General features: G+C 38.7%; 8 protein-coding genes across 8 annotated transcripts; 2 read left to right on the top strand and 6 right to left on the bottom strand.

Moving 5' to 3' along the window:
* Positions 1–1,293: 1,293 nt before the first annotated feature.
* On the bottom strand, positions 1,294–1,641 carry VCUG_02554 (uncharacterized protein; the record flags this gene model as incomplete). The annotated part of the gene is made up of 1 exon (XM_008077370.1): positions 1,294–1,641. One exon carries the CDS (start codon positions 1,639–1,641, stop codon positions 1,294–1,296), a length of 348 nt encoding a protein of 115 aa, XP_008075561.1.
* On the top strand, positions 1,559–3,300 carry VCUG_02551 (uncharacterized protein; the record flags this gene model as incomplete). The annotated part of the gene is made up of 1 exon (XM_008077367.1): positions 1,559–3,300. The coding sequence occupies exon 1, from the start codon at positions 2,827–2,829 to the stop codon at positions 3,298–3,300; it is 474 nt and encodes a 157-aa protein (XP_008075558.1). The 5' UTR covers positions 1,559–2,826.
* On the bottom strand, positions 1,730–2,380 carry VCUG_02553 (uncharacterized protein; the record flags this gene model as incomplete). Its single annotated transcript, XM_008077369.1, has 1 exon — positions 1,730–2,380. A coding segment is annotated over one exon (651 nt), but the record flags the coding sequence as incomplete, so codon positions are not given.
* VCUG_02552 (uncharacterized protein) lies at positions 2,412–2,777 on the bottom strand (the record flags this gene model as incomplete). Its single annotated transcript, XM_008077368.1, has 1 exon — positions 2,412–2,777. One exon carries the CDS (start codon positions 2,775–2,777, stop codon positions 2,412–2,414), a length of 366 nt encoding a protein of 121 aa, XP_008075559.1.
* Positions 3,301–5,063: 1,763 nt separating the features above from the next.
* On the bottom strand, positions 5,064–5,490 carry VCUG_02550 (uncharacterized protein; the record flags this gene model as incomplete). The annotated part of the gene is made up of 1 exon (XM_008077366.1): positions 5,064–5,490. The coding sequence occupies one exon, from the start codon at positions 5,488–5,490 to the stop codon at positions 5,113–5,115; it is 378 nt and encodes a 125-aa protein (XP_008075557.1). The 3' UTR covers positions 5,064–5,112.
* Positions 5,491–7,012: 1,522 nt separating this feature from the next.
* On the bottom strand, positions 7,013–9,430 carry VCUG_02549 (uncharacterized protein; the record flags this gene model as incomplete). Its single annotated transcript, XM_008077365.1, has 1 exon — positions 7,013–9,430. The coding sequence occupies one exon, from the start codon at positions 9,428–9,430 to the stop codon at positions 7,547–7,549; it is 1,884 nt and encodes a 627-aa protein (XP_008075556.1). The 3' UTR covers positions 7,013–7,546.
* Positions 9,431–11,016: 1,586 nt separating this feature from the next.
* On the bottom strand, positions 11,017–12,533 carry VCUG_02548 (uncharacterized protein). The gene has a single exon (XM_008077364.1). It carries the CDS (start codon positions 12,519–12,521, stop codon positions 11,043–11,045), a length of 1,479 nt encoding a protein of 492 aa, XP_008075555.1. The 5' UTR covers positions 12,522–12,533; the 3' UTR covers positions 11,017–11,042.
* On the top strand, positions 11,932–14,740 carry VCUG_02547 (uncharacterized protein). Its single transcript, XM_008077363.1, has one exon. It carries the CDS (start codon positions 14,197–14,199, stop codon positions 14,737–14,739), a length of 543 nt encoding a protein of 180 aa, XP_008075554.1. The 5' UTR covers positions 11,932–14,196; the 3' UTR covers position 14,740.

Here is a 14,740-nt window from a genome sequence, read left to right as displayed (position 1 = left end):
ATCACAATGTTGACCTCGTGTAAACACAACACAGCAGATGTACCAACACCTCTTCGCTTTCATGCATGTCCGATCTGTACTGAGCTTCTTATTAAGCTCTGTTATTTATCATTTATTCATTTTCTTCTTTTCCCTGTCTTGCTCTGCTATCCGTCTTTGCTCATCAATCGCACTCTTCATGTCTATCTCATCTTATTTTGTCCTCATCACTCCTATATCCTTATTCCTATCTTTCTGTTCCATCTTCCACTCAATATATGTCTGAAATAAATAAGCATTATCGTCTCCGTTCGTCCTCCTGCCCTGCTCTCTCATTCGTATGTTCTTGCTTCCTTTGTATTTTTTCTGTTCGATCAACAAGCGCATCGTTTTAAGATACATATACCCACACCAATGCATATCAACCCGATCACCGCAATATCATGCACCAAAATTCTTCTTTCTGCCATTAACACGTTGTTTTCCGTTCCCGTTATGCCCACCTCAAAAAATATCTTTGTATCCTTATTTGCTGATGCACTTCTGTAAACTTCTCTTATTCTCGTCATCTCATATTGACAAGTCATTTATACGTGTTTGTCTGCATATATTTTCTTGCTCACAAAATATTTTATTTAACCAAATATACTTCTGTGCACAGACTCGACTGACAAAACAGGATACAATACTTTAACTCCACAAAATATCATGTCTGTTTCCTCATTACTATTCTAATAATCAAAAATTTGATTTATCAACCATTTTCAACTCGTTTCCATGCTTTGTTACGTCTTGCCCTGTTCCTATTCTTTATTTTATGCATCGATCTATTCATACATATTTTATTACGGGGTTTAAAAATGTTTGTGAATTTAAGCCCATGTGTATATGAGTAAAATATATGTATGAATAAAATATACAACAACAATAAAAGACAACAACAATAAAATGTATTAAGTACCAACTCGTATCTACATATCTCTGCTTATGCTAATTTCATAAAATAAAACTTATAACCTCTCTATCCACACTTCGGGTATAACCAAGTTAGCAGTCACATTATACAAACTACACCGATAAAACAACACTGTTGAGCAACAAGACAAATCTTCCTTCTTCTGTCTGTTGGTCTTGTCAACAATACCAACTATATCCAGAGCGCACGAAAGTTCATTAAGACCTTGTTTAGCAGCATATTTAATTATACACTATATGATTCACAAAAATATTCTCTAGCCGTATTTCTATCATCTCTGTCATGCTCTTCAACTTGCTTACAAACAATCGCAAACGGGCCAACACTTTGGTCGGTGATTACTTCTTAAGTATGCTATACTCGATATGTTCCAGGGATGAAAGGTCGTCATTATCAAACAGTTGTGAAATTATCATATTATCAAACAGAGCACTGCCTGTGTCTTTAGCAGTAGTGGTACTGCTGATAGGTGCAGTACCAGGAACAATGCTTTTATCACTCATAATATCATGAACTACACCATCACCTCCACCGCTTCCTGCATCATCAGCACCCATCTTATCACACAGTACACCATCCCCACCCTCATTCAACAATCCATTACGTTCAGTGCCCTTCTCTCTTTCAATTCTAAACCCATCGCTCTCTTCATGATTAACCCTACACCACTCACCGATCTCCTTCATAAAGAAATACTTGTTGCCTTGTAGATCGCTTCCTACTATGAAGTACTCCTTAGCAAAACAAAGACTGTATGTATCAAACGGTACATCATTAACAACTTTCTCCTTTCAGGTTTATTATCTTAAACGTATCACCCATGAACAGCAGCAGATTATCACCCCTTATGTCCACGTATAGCACATTCTGCTTGATAAATGGCAAAAGCAATTGCCCTGAGATTACTCTCTTCACTATCAGAGCATTTGTATGAACTGCGTTAGAGAATGCAAGCAGGCATACATTCTTGTACCTGAGCACATCATTGATGGAAACATCTATGGTGTACAAACTAAAGGAGATGCTCCTTTCCTTTCTCACCCCGGTGTTACCGCTCACAAGAGTGACTCGATCACCATCATCTGTTGGAATGTTTTGGTCCGTGTTTCCTACATTTCGTTCTTTCTGGTTACGATGACAACCGCACACTTTCCGCCCTCCGATTTGTTCTACACTGCCACCACAGCTAATCTTGACCGTTATTTCCTTCATCCTCATTAAAACCGGTTTGATGCATTCTCTCTCCACCCTGCGATCCTCATTTCCTGTGAACAGCACATAAATGCTATTCTTTACGCTCGCGATCTTATTTTCGTAATTTGTGAGCTGCGGTATCAGAACAGGTGTTATTCTACGTTTTGCTTTGTCCTGTTGTGCACCAACTGATGGCTGATTGCTTTTTACCGTGCTGTTATTCTCCACCACACTACCTTTAGATCCAGATATCCCATCATCTTTATTCGCCGGTCATAGTTTTCTTATTGGCCGGATCCGAAACACCGGTCTTTGAATCAGCACAAACATCCTGACTCAGCACCTTTCTTTTACCAATCATCATCTCATCCAACACGATCTTCTCCATTTCCACATTCCGACACATCTTCGGTCTTCCTCTCTTCCTTTCTACATCGCTCCTGATTGTAAAATATTCGCTATCACACTTAACATCGCTGCTTTCATCTGCACTGTCTTTCGAACAACTCTTCATTATTGCACCCATCCTCTGATCAGTAATTGATAGCAGCTCCTTGCCTATATTTACATCGGCTCTCTCTTCTTCCTTCACCTCTTCTATTTGTTCTGTATCGAAGGTCACCATCATCACTTCACCGCTGTAACTGCAGAACAAAACGTTTCGCTTGTACGTGGTTATGTCAAGAATTGGTGAGGCAGTTAAGTTTTTGATGAGACACAATGGTCATATATATGTGCCCTGCTTCATTTTGTTCACTGTTGCCGTATTCTTTGGCGACTCTTCCTTTGAACTGTTGTTCGGTGCTAATACGCATAATCTTTTTGATTTCTATCCAGCATTAGAACGGATCGATTCAACATTGCGCCGCGATAACAAGGATGCATTCTTTAATACGTATATTTTGAACAAAACAATAAGATTTATGTTTCTATACAACATTAGACAGGTAGTTGTCCTTTACAATGCTTTTATGCTTGACAACCCGGTAAAATCTGACACCATTCCGATGTCTAATGTATGGATATTCGTGCAAGGTAGTGCGTGCTTGATCATAGAATGCGTTTGTAAAGTTATGAACTGGAAAAATATCTCACAAAAAACACCTTTATGCTTGTTTTTTCCCATGAATGTGTATTTTCTTACGGTATAGAGCCAACCTGTACAACAAAAACAAGCGATCAGAAGCTTTCTATTGCATTTTTAATGGCGTGATATGAAATATCATGCACCAAAAGATTCGCATGCTAGAGATATTTCAGCACCATTGAACTTGTCCAAAATTTTTTCTTGCAGAAGCTAACAAATTCTGGAGGATATCCAGCATTCGCTTCTGTTGAACGAAAATGAGATGTATCAGAGGTAGACAACATTCTGTCAGTCTGCCATGTTCCTTTGCTTCAACTCTATTCCAACGTTTTTTCTTTTTGGTTGGAGAGATGATTTACCATTTACTGCATGTGAATAAATCCCTGAGCTAAATGTTTTTGTGCAATCCCTTTAAACATGTTTACGACCCTATTTTTTATGGATACACATGGTCTGCTTGTTCTATTGGCGTTGTTCCTATCGGATGATTACCTTGAACATCCGTGACGAAAAAATATTCAAATAGCGGATCAATTGTCTCGGTCTCGACCATGTAAATTGCGTTTATTCTTAACCAATAATGCTACTTCAATGTACATGGCCATCTAGTATTCTGCCAGAGGATAGATCATGCATCTCGCACTATCAACGGCAGCTATATTTCACGAACGCTTCATGTTCAAATAAGTTCGTCTATTTATCAGTATAGGTGAACAAAACACCATGTAAAACGTGATTATGTGTATAATTTATTCTATATCCGTATTTTCTTTTACAAACGGGTTTAATATTTTGTCCAGATACATCCAAAGATTGCATCATAAACAAACATGGCAATATTAGTGCAAAAGTTTTTGTTCGCCTGTGATAGGAAAGAATATCCACAGACCTCTCTGTTTTACCAGTCCAAAAAATTGGGGATGTAATTGATCTTAGAATTTAATCGACTAAGGCTATTATCAATAGCAATCAACACATTTCCGTAAATAACTTTAATAAAGCATGACTGTCTTATGTCAACCTAAACCAGTTTGCCATGTTTTCATTTCGATACCCTCACGCACCCTTTATTTCAGCAGCTATCCATACACCTCCCACCTACTTCCACTCATATATACCTATATCAACCATCACTTTCGTCATCTGAGCTAACAATAGTATTGTGCGCCATTATCATCAAAATAATTTATTTATTTCTACATAGAAAATATCACCTATCAAACATACTTTTCGGTCCGGTGGTGCACCATTTTTCCTAAAAAATTCGTAACAGTTCCATAAACTGGCATAAGTGACACCTACTTTATACATTCAGGAAATCTTTTCATTGTTTTCTATCCGCTTCATTTTCAGCATATCACCATTTTTACCGTTTTCCGAATTTTCTAGACTCACTATTTGAATTCTTCTGTCTACCCTTTCGTATTCAGATGTATTAATGTTTATATTCGTATTCCATTTCGTTTCCAAGACTAGAATCGTTATTCACGTTTACTAAACAGAATGAAAACCTGATTCTCCATAATTAATTACTTGTCCTTCCAGGGTGTTATTTTGCTCAGCTTGCAATTACTGTTTTTGTTTTTACTTTCGGCAGAGTCTCCTACTTCATTTACAGGTGGTAATTATGTCATTCTACATGCTATTGGTAAAAAATATCTGACGAACATCTCTGAGCAGGTAAAAGATCATGACATAAATTAAAATTGTTCCAAAAAGACAAATAATTTACTTCATTTGAATTGACAGCCTTTTTTCGAACCACCATACATTGCAACGATGCAGAAGCAATTTATTGAATCACTTTAACAATCGCTGGCATTTCACCTACTATGACATATTTGGTTCCATCATTTCCTCTCACACGCTTTACAACTCAATACTCTCGTCTTGTCTCCATCTCTTCAGTCCCTTGTTTTGCTCCAATTATCTCAGGAACATGACTTAGTTCCTTTTCGAGAATATTTCCCTCCTGTAAGAAGGTCTTTATGTACCTCGAACACAGTTCGCCTACTTTTTGATGTCTACAAAAGCTCTTGTGCACCTCTTTACACAGGTCTACATCGCTATATCGCTCGAAAAATGATTCATCCACTGGTAGCGTTTTCACATAATCCCCATCCATATACTCTAACTCCATATATTGTCTGATTATGAAGTCGTCACTGGTATCTGTTACAGTACTAGTACTCCCTGTGTCGGTTGCATACAATTGTAGAAGATAAACGATGAACGAAACAATCATAGTTTTCATGAAAGCTCTTTCTTTTATAGTTTAAAAAATATCCAAATAATTAAATAGGAACTTTAAAGGGAAAATTATGGCAATTAATTGACCATTTGCTACTATTTTACCAAATGTTCGTTTTGTGGCTAATTTATAGTTGTTCATAATATTACAAAATGCCTGATTTTCCTCCCCTATCTTCGTGGCAGAGAGTCTGAACAAGTATTTTTTCGATAGTCTGCACATAAATACATATATATATTAGTCTTTTTGAACTGATTAAAGTGTAGGTTTCCATTATGGTAAAAGCGTCCAAGATTAATACCGAATAATCAACAGCAAAATGTATACATGGGCCTTTGAAAATGATGACTCTCGTTTTATCTGCTAACCTGCTCATTTCCGCATGTTTTTATTGACAACATTTTCTCTATTTTTTTAATTTACTCTTCACTGTCCATATTTGCGATCATCTCTTTGGAAAATTACTGACTACCTGCATCATTGGTGTTCTCACATCGTTTATCGTGAACAGTGTCTCAATACCTGATAAGATAATATCTTGCCGCACAAGTCATTTGTATAGCATTTTAAAAATCATTTACCTCATCGCTTGTTCCTATCATTTTCATCTGTCTCTAACCAGAAATTTCATTTTATCAATAATCGATATGATCTTTTCTTGGTTCTGGCACTCTCAATTCGCTGTAAAAGGCATATTATATCTGGAAAAAGACTTATTTACAATTTTTCGAATTGTTAAAAAGGCGGATAATATGCCAATGAATTGAGGTTATGTGGACGCACAACCACAATCCTAATCGATGTCAACTTCAGAACATTAATCTTCGCCAAATGATTCTAATTTTAAGCTCCGCTGTTCTCGTTCACTCTTAACGTTCTAGTACACTGTTATAGTGTTTCAGGCACAGTATTTTACTTCTACAGGTCCCGAACAACTACCATTCGTAAAACCAACATGTTTTGATCTAATTCATTACTTTCTCTTTTACCAAACCTTCTACTGAATTAATGCACTATCGTTCAATTTTACCGTGTACAAAGAAACAAAACAGTACGCTTGATGAAGTCATATGATTCAGATGCATCGTCAATTCCACTTTACTATTCTGAGTTAATTTGTATTTCTTGCTAATTGTTACGTTTTTGGATTCAATCATTTCTCCGGTCTTGAAACAACATTTTAACGTGCAACTACGCCATCAAATGACGTAGAGCTGTTTAATCTACATCTGTGTAACGTAGAAATGTTGTCTTTTGAAAATTTACGCTATCAGCTGGAAAGCCTTACATTTTAGAAGGATTATTTTGCTCATACACTTGATACAATGAATATAAACTCTAAAGCTATCAATTAAAGATGCGTATCTTAGAATAATTGTACTATTTACTAGTAGTTAGCTTGATTATTTTCTGATTATCCATCTTTTCCACTAAAAGTTGCCAAATGTGTAAATATGTTCGTTTGGCAACTTAAAACCAGAATGTAATCTTTTTACCTTTTCTACAATAGTTTTATTTTAACATGTTCGTGTATATGTCTATTTCTTCGACTATGTTCGAAAAGACTTACCACGTGAACATTCGTGGTAAGTCTTTTTTGCAACCCTGTGTTTTTATCGATATTGCAAGAAGGCTTTGGTCGCCTTTATTTACTTTTGATCATTATTCCTGACCGATTTGCGACGTATCCAAGGCATGACATCTCCGCTCTATGTGCCATCTAACACCTGTCATAAGAAGTTGGTACCTCTCCCTTATCATATCGCACATTTGCATCATACAACACAGGAAGGCTGTGCTCCTGTAGTTCATAAAAGGCCCAAAAAACGGCGCAGCCACATTATCAGACTATCTATCAGGCTCACCCAACCGCTTTAATTGACATTGTCGTATGCAACATGGAAAAGGAGATCTATCGCTCCTGAGCTGTGATACGTCGTAATGAGCAGATGTGACTGATACCACATTGGAACAAAACCCTGCTACCGCGTGCCTTGACACGTCTAAAAAGTGAAATCTCCGTCATTAAAACGAACAAATCCTTGAAGAGAAACAACATTTATCTTTCGTTGAGCTTTATGCGATAACCGGCCCGTAGATGGAACGATAGCATCATTATGCACAACAGCATATACAGAGCTATCAATAACACGCATAGCAAGTAGTTGCATATTACCGGGATCTCATAATTTATGAGTAGACTTTTAAGTATTTTAAGATGCTCCTCGCAATTAGAAATGATCCAACGATCGATTATTTTTTTCCCATTCAAGTCATACAAGTCCGAATAATCACGTACCAGCTTTGTGAGGCTGTGTATTGCAGGACAAGCACCCAACACGTAATTTGGACACAGATTAAGCAAATAAGTAATTATGAACATTTTGCTTATGCTCTTTTTTTTTCTCATAAATGCTACGGCATGACACAAACTGTCGGTATTGAACACGATAAATAGTCCGTAAATCAAAATCACTCTTTTCGTGCCCTGTAACACCGAGCCGTAAAAGAGATACGCCACAATTACGGTAGAAAACATGAGAAAATAGGTGAGAATCATTGTAAGGGATAGCGCACTTCCGAGTATTATCTTGGATCCCGCCATAAAAATGGTAAAGAACGGCAGACATCTAAGATATTCAAGTATCAGCACAGAAAAATAGTACGATACAACGGAGTATGTGTTGACCGCGATTTCCCTTTTCACCATTTTGTACTCCGAATTGAACGCCATGCCAGTCATTATTGGAATTAATGACATTTGAAATGAAATTAAACCCGAAGAAATAGTGATTGCTCCATTATTTATGGCACAATCAACTAACTTAGCGTACTTATCTTCTGAATAACGATTTCCCAGTTCATTTATCATGTCATTTTTTCTTTTTTGCAGGCCATTTATCAAATACTTCATGATAACAAAATTCGATCCTATCATAAGAACTACTATTAAAGTCGAAATTATGTTTTTTTTTGAAAAAAGATCGAGTTTGCACCTTCGACTGAACAACACCATGGTGTGGTAGAGGCTGGGCGTAAAGTTGACGTACCCATCGTTTGATTTTTTAACGGATTTTTGATCTGCCGAGAAGTTGAATCGCTGTTTGACCTCTTCTACCAGCATATCGAGCTTGCCCGACTCCTCTGTCTCATGATATACGCCTGGCTCGACGTTCAGTACCTTCATGGCAAAATTAGAGAATGTCTCTCTCGGATGTTTTTCGAATCCTTGCGATATCAGGTGCTGTTCGCAATCGACCATCTTTCCCATGTACACCGACCGTCCCTGTGATAGTAGCAGAATTTCGTCGAACTCGGCAGCTGTTATGTCATCCGGCTGGTGTATGGTAAACAGAATCGTTCTTCCTTCTTTAGACAGCTCTTTGAGCAGTTTAATGATTTTAACTGTTGTATTGTTGTCCAGTCCGCTTGTTGGTTCGTCAAGAAATATTATTTTCGGGTCTGTCACCAGCTCAACAGCAATCATCACCCTTTTTCGCTCACCGCCCGACAGATTACACATTTGGCAGTCCAAAACGTGCGTGATGGCAAGCTTCTTGAACAAACTCTCCACTTTTTCGCTTATGTTTATGAGCCTGTCCTTTAATCTAAATTTCGCGGCATATGTAACTGTTTGACGAGCTGTCAGCTGCTCATAGATTGCGTCATCCTGATCAACGTATCCAACGATATCGACCCACGTTGCGACGTCTCTTTCGACGCCGTCTAGCGTTACTATGCCCGTTGATGATGAACCCTTTGCTAATCTCCCGGCCAGTGCTTTTATTAGCGTTGTCTTGCCGCTTCCGCTCGGCCCCATGATCGCTAGCAATCCCTTCTCAGCACGTCCACAGGCGTCAGACACCAGCTTGATCCTCTTTTGCTTGTATCTTTTGTTATGATTTAGTACGCTTATGTCGATATTTCGCCATTCAAGATTCATACCATACATATTATTTTCCTTTTTATTATAAAAGTCATCTCAGTTCGGACAGTTACCTTTTCCGTACTTACAAATCATTTTTAGTAGCCATTGCATTCTTTAGACAGGATTTTTGCAAGTAATATATGGCAAAGCAATGATAATGAATAATTCGGGGTGCCTATAAAAACGAAAGCCATGTAGGGTTTCAACACATATCTTGAACTGGCTATGTGCCAGATAAATCGTTTCTCGGACTCCTATTCCACGCTCACACCCTCTTTTTCGTGTAAAGTTACTCTATGTAGTATATTAGCGATGTACCATTCAAATAGTTACACAAACAATTCGGAAGTTGATTAGTACGTTTTAATAAATCGTTGAAACATTAAAAAAACAAAATATTTATCATGCGCCTTAAAGGAGATAAAAGAAAAAATCATTGGTTGACTTATTCTCCCTGTGACATGCACCGCTTTTCTACTAGCGGTGTACAAAATACGGTTATTGGTCAGTAATTACTGCAGACCTCCTCGGCACTACAACACGAGAAAGTGATTAGAGCAAAATCAGGCGACAGATCCAGTATTAAAACAAATCACATGGAAAGCTAACTAAGGTTGTCATGAATTACCATCTATACAGTCCAAAAGCGCAAATTTTATGGCAGCTTTCTTCTCACATTCGCATTTATTACGTATTCTCAGCACAAGGAATGTTCATCTGCTAGATAAAATAAATTTGCTCAGAACATGTCTTGCAAAATTGTAACTAACCACCAATCAATTACCTCTTCGTACTCAAAAATTCATCGGTGATAATAAGGAGACCTAGCATAACGCTATTTCGTGCAAAACTTTACGACACAGTGATACGGCAAATGAATACGATCCTGGTACACATTCATACTGCTCATTCATATTGCTATTCAACACATTTATTCTGTCATGAAGAACATTTGACCGCTTGAGCATTTTTATCATCTAACCTAATGAACGGACACAAATTTGTTTTGGCCCAATGACCGATTCACATACACCTACGACAAGGCTGTTAACACCACAACAGTGTTAACTTGAGCTTAGCCCTCTTTCTAGCAGCGATGCCTACTGTTCTAGGAGGATAATTTGTTCGTTGTCAATTTCTGTAAAGTAATGTCTTTCATCTTCTCATATCACCTTGTCCCAACAAACACACCTTTCTGGTCTGCTGGGACTGACTGCCCGTGCTAGCCTTTGGTTTATAATGCTTATTCCGGCATAGAATAAGGATCATACATTTTCAACATGTGCACGGTCCCGCAGTTGCTGACCCTAATCGAAATTAGGAAACCGTTCCTGATAGAAAAACGGGCTGCATCAAATTCGTAAATCATAAAACGATCATTCCTAGTCATAGCTCGAATCAAATGCTATTTTTTCGGTGACTCCGTTGCACAAATTCAGGCCTAAATAACTAGTTTGAGCGATTAGGGAATGCCGGAGAACTGGCATAACGAAGAAATGTCCGTTTCATAAGAAAACCATCGCTGATAGCAAGTAATTCTAAGAATCGATGCTAAAAGATGCATAACGAAACTAAAGGAAGTGTCAGTTACAACTCATTTTGATCAACATAAATTTTAATTTTCAGCTCAGGTACTCGGATCACCATCATATGTCAGGAGTAGAATAAGATAAATTGTTGCATCTAGCAATCGAACGTTTTCTTTTTTCATTTCGTGTATCGAATTATACGCAGTTTTAAAAAATACACTGTAGGAGGGCTCACGTCTACGATTTATACCAATATTTCTACCAATTGTTGCTACTCCTTCTGTTTGTTGCCATTTAGGCATTTGCACGCTCGTTGAAGTTCCATTTGTAACATTGTTCTCAAGAAAAGTTTTCATTCCATCATTGACGGCTTTCCTTATGGACAGGATGTGATTTGCTATCGTCAACACCTTTATTCGCAGGTCTAACATGGTGTTTCTAAATGTGAAAATGATATTCTTATGTCTTTGGCTGGTATCGCTGTGCATATTTTCAAAGGTAAAAATCATTAGCGTATTGAACATCATGATATTGTAATTAAAATTGAGGAAGAAATGCAGAAAAATGTAAACTTCTCTTTTCAATCCGTTATAGCTTTCACATAACGCTTCTATCAGATGTCCTGTTTCAAATAAAATCTTGAAATGATCTTGTGTGGTAATCCGTTTGATGATATCAAGCAATCTACACAGATAGTTAAAGCATTCCAGCCGGGCGTGCATAATGTCTTGAACTTGGCGTGCATGTTCGAAGACACGCCAGTCAAAGCTTTTTGCCCGCGTACACTCCTGTGTTTCTTGATTAGAACGTTGCCGGTATGCATTATTTGGTTGTTCTCCATCTGGTACAGCATTTGGTGATATGCAAGCATTTAGTAATGATGAGAGGCTCTGACCATAGTGTAAATCACTTTTCATAAAGCATGTTATTCTCTGTAACGCAAGAATTGAACTGTCATCTGCCTTTTCACCCCCTCTCAGGCCAGTTAAACGTGCAGGGTTTGGTGAATTGGTTGATCCACAACACGGTGAGTTGACCTGTCCGGGATGCAAAGCCTGATCGAGCAACAGTGATGCATCCTGTTCTCTTCTCTGTGATTCACCAACACACGCCGTAATCATTGCTTGTGAAACTGCAGTACAAGCGCCAACGATTGATCCGATCGAATTGGCATGTTGCACCGGCATTATTTGCTCTTCTTCTCTTTCTTGCTCTAATCGACTAATTAATTCCAAGATATTGCTTTCATATGCTTGACCAGAATGTTTAGTGGTGCTCGTTTCATCGCTACAAGAAGATAATTCGTCAGTTTGAATGTCTGTTTCTGACATTCGCACGATGTTTAGAACATCGTCAGCAGTCAAAACAGGAATATCTTCTGTGGGGAGGTGTTCTTCCACATCATACCGCTCATCTACGTCCATGCCATCGAGATACATCCTATTTAGCTCTTCTATGTTACAGCTATTATCACCTCGTGTAGCGTTCGTTTCACCCGTTTCTTCAATTTCTTTTTTATCTAAACTACCGTTCCAGCATGTACAGCTGCACAGCGATAGTATTGCAAGCATTTTCATGCCAATGCCTTTTTTTTTGTTTTTAACTTTTTCTCCAAATCAAGTAAATTACGAATACGAACACAAAACAGCACTAAACATTGATAAAGGCCTGAAAAACCAACGGAACTATTTTTGATAAACAGCTTTGTTCGCACATTACACCAGAAGAGCGGGCCAGATTCGATTCCTTCCTTGTAACCGCGTTAACCATTTATAGCAAATCGTGGCAAACTCCTAAAATGGTGTTCATACGGCAAAAATTTTAAAATGAACACAAATTTCTATGAAACGAATGCACCACAGCTGTTTTACCGGTGAATTGCTCTATTCTGCTGCGCACTAAACATTTGGATCGAAGGCTCGTGTAAATTACCACCCTAAAAAAAGCATTTTGAGTACGTTGCTCATCCGTTGTGTACACGCCATGCATAGCCGATCGTACGCGGCTGTGTCTGCAAAGGAAGTGTTAAAAGACTACGTGCGAACAACTAACTACGTTGGACCGAAGTATTTCCAGTGGATCAGAAAAGTGTGCTTGCTTGAACGTTTTTTGTGTGCGATGAAATGAATAAACGTACTTTCAGTAAAAAATAGGACCGATGCATTGATAGAGCCTCTACTGAAAACGTTATTTTACATTTGAACCGATGAATGGATAGCACCAAGGTATTCAGAACGTATTTTTGTGATTTGCTGTTTACAAACCTATGTCTCAATCGGGTTAGAGGGCAATATAACAGCATTTACTGGTCAGCAGCGACTGAAAGTACAGAACAATTGAGTGTACGGGTCAGAACCACGGTGAAAGTATCGTCAATGAATTTACCGCTGCGTCGAGTGCATATCAATGAAATAGCGAAGCGCCATCGAGCACTAGTAGGACAATCCTGGCACATGCATGACTCATTACCATTCACAAAGCTATTGTAAGTCAATTTATCCCATAATTTTGCTTGTGATAGCCATGAGGGAAACAGATGTTCCTCATCGTGCCAGAGAGTGAAGGCACATCCTACTCTTGCCTTTCAAAATGATGTGTCTTGCACTGCGATGTATACCAGGTCGTAGATCTCCTGCAGCGAACAATATAGCACGATTAGCGCCGCAGGTATTGAAACACTAACAACCTCTTCCGCTGCTAAGGCACAAAATACATTTCTATCTATTCGTGCTTTGTACGTCTTTTCACGAACGAAGAGATCACTCAATCACCACAGCACAAGAACGGTACGGCATGACATCAATGGTGGAAAACGTCCCTTCATATCAACGATTTTGTATTGCATTCATAGAAATACTCATGCTGCACAAATTGCTGTGCACGGCATTCATCGCCAGGATAGCAATTTGTGCATGTTACGTAAATATTTTGCAAAGCATGTCTTATCGGGTGTGCTGCACGGCTTGCTCATGGAGCCTTTGTTCTTTCACTAAAAGCATGACGTTGCTCCGTGAGGTGATGAAAAAATGATATTTTGAAAGGAACCAAGAGCATATCGCTGTGTGAATGTATCCACCTCGTTCTGTGCAACCGCGTACCCCATCTTTTTAATTTTACAATTTTTTTACCCCACGAGATGAGGTAAGTGTTTTTTTATTTAATTCAAGTTTTCTGAACAAAGACAAGGTCATCACACACATCCACACGATAAAGGAAGGCGTGAAGAACAAAAACGAAACGATTGAGGTGCAGATGTCCTTGAAGGGCTACGACTACAAGAAGGACGTGCGGTTCGACGGCAACGTGGTGCTTCCGTATCCAAAGCGAAGGGCAGAAAGGATCCTTGTGGTAGCTGACAAGTCTTTGGAGACGAAGGCTAAGGAGCTCAATTTGGAGTACAAGCCGTTCGAGGAGCTGGAGGGCAAAAACAAGGAGAAGCAGACCCTGAAGAAGAAGCTTGCCCTGAAGTACCACTCGTTCATCTCATCGCCGAACTTCAACAGCGCGTTCGAAGTAAAAATTTTCAACAGGAAGAGGAAGGCCGTGTACGTGATCAGGAACCCGAACGACCTGCAGAACTTCTACAATGAGGTTGTGAAGATGGTGAAGTTCAAGCTGAGGAAGACGAACGATTTGTCGTTCACGGTAGGCTACTGCGAGATGAGCGAGGAGGAGATCTACAGCAATTTGAGCACCGGTCTTAATTTCCTGTCCACCCTGCTGAAGAAAGGGTACAAGAGCTTGGGAGGAGTTGTTTTGAAGAGCTGCCAGGGCAAGCCGATAAGGATCTATTAAA

Source organism: Vavraia culicis, assembly GCF_000192795.1.
Source record: "Vavraia culicis subsp. floridensis unplaced genomic scaffold supercont1.74, whole genome shotgun sequence".
Taxonomy (NCBI): Eukaryota; Fungi; Microsporidia; family Pleistophoridae; genus Vavraia; species Vavraia culicis.
The sequence above is the reverse complement of the archived record's forward strand: the minus strand, read 5'-3'. Positions and strand labels throughout refer to the sequence as shown.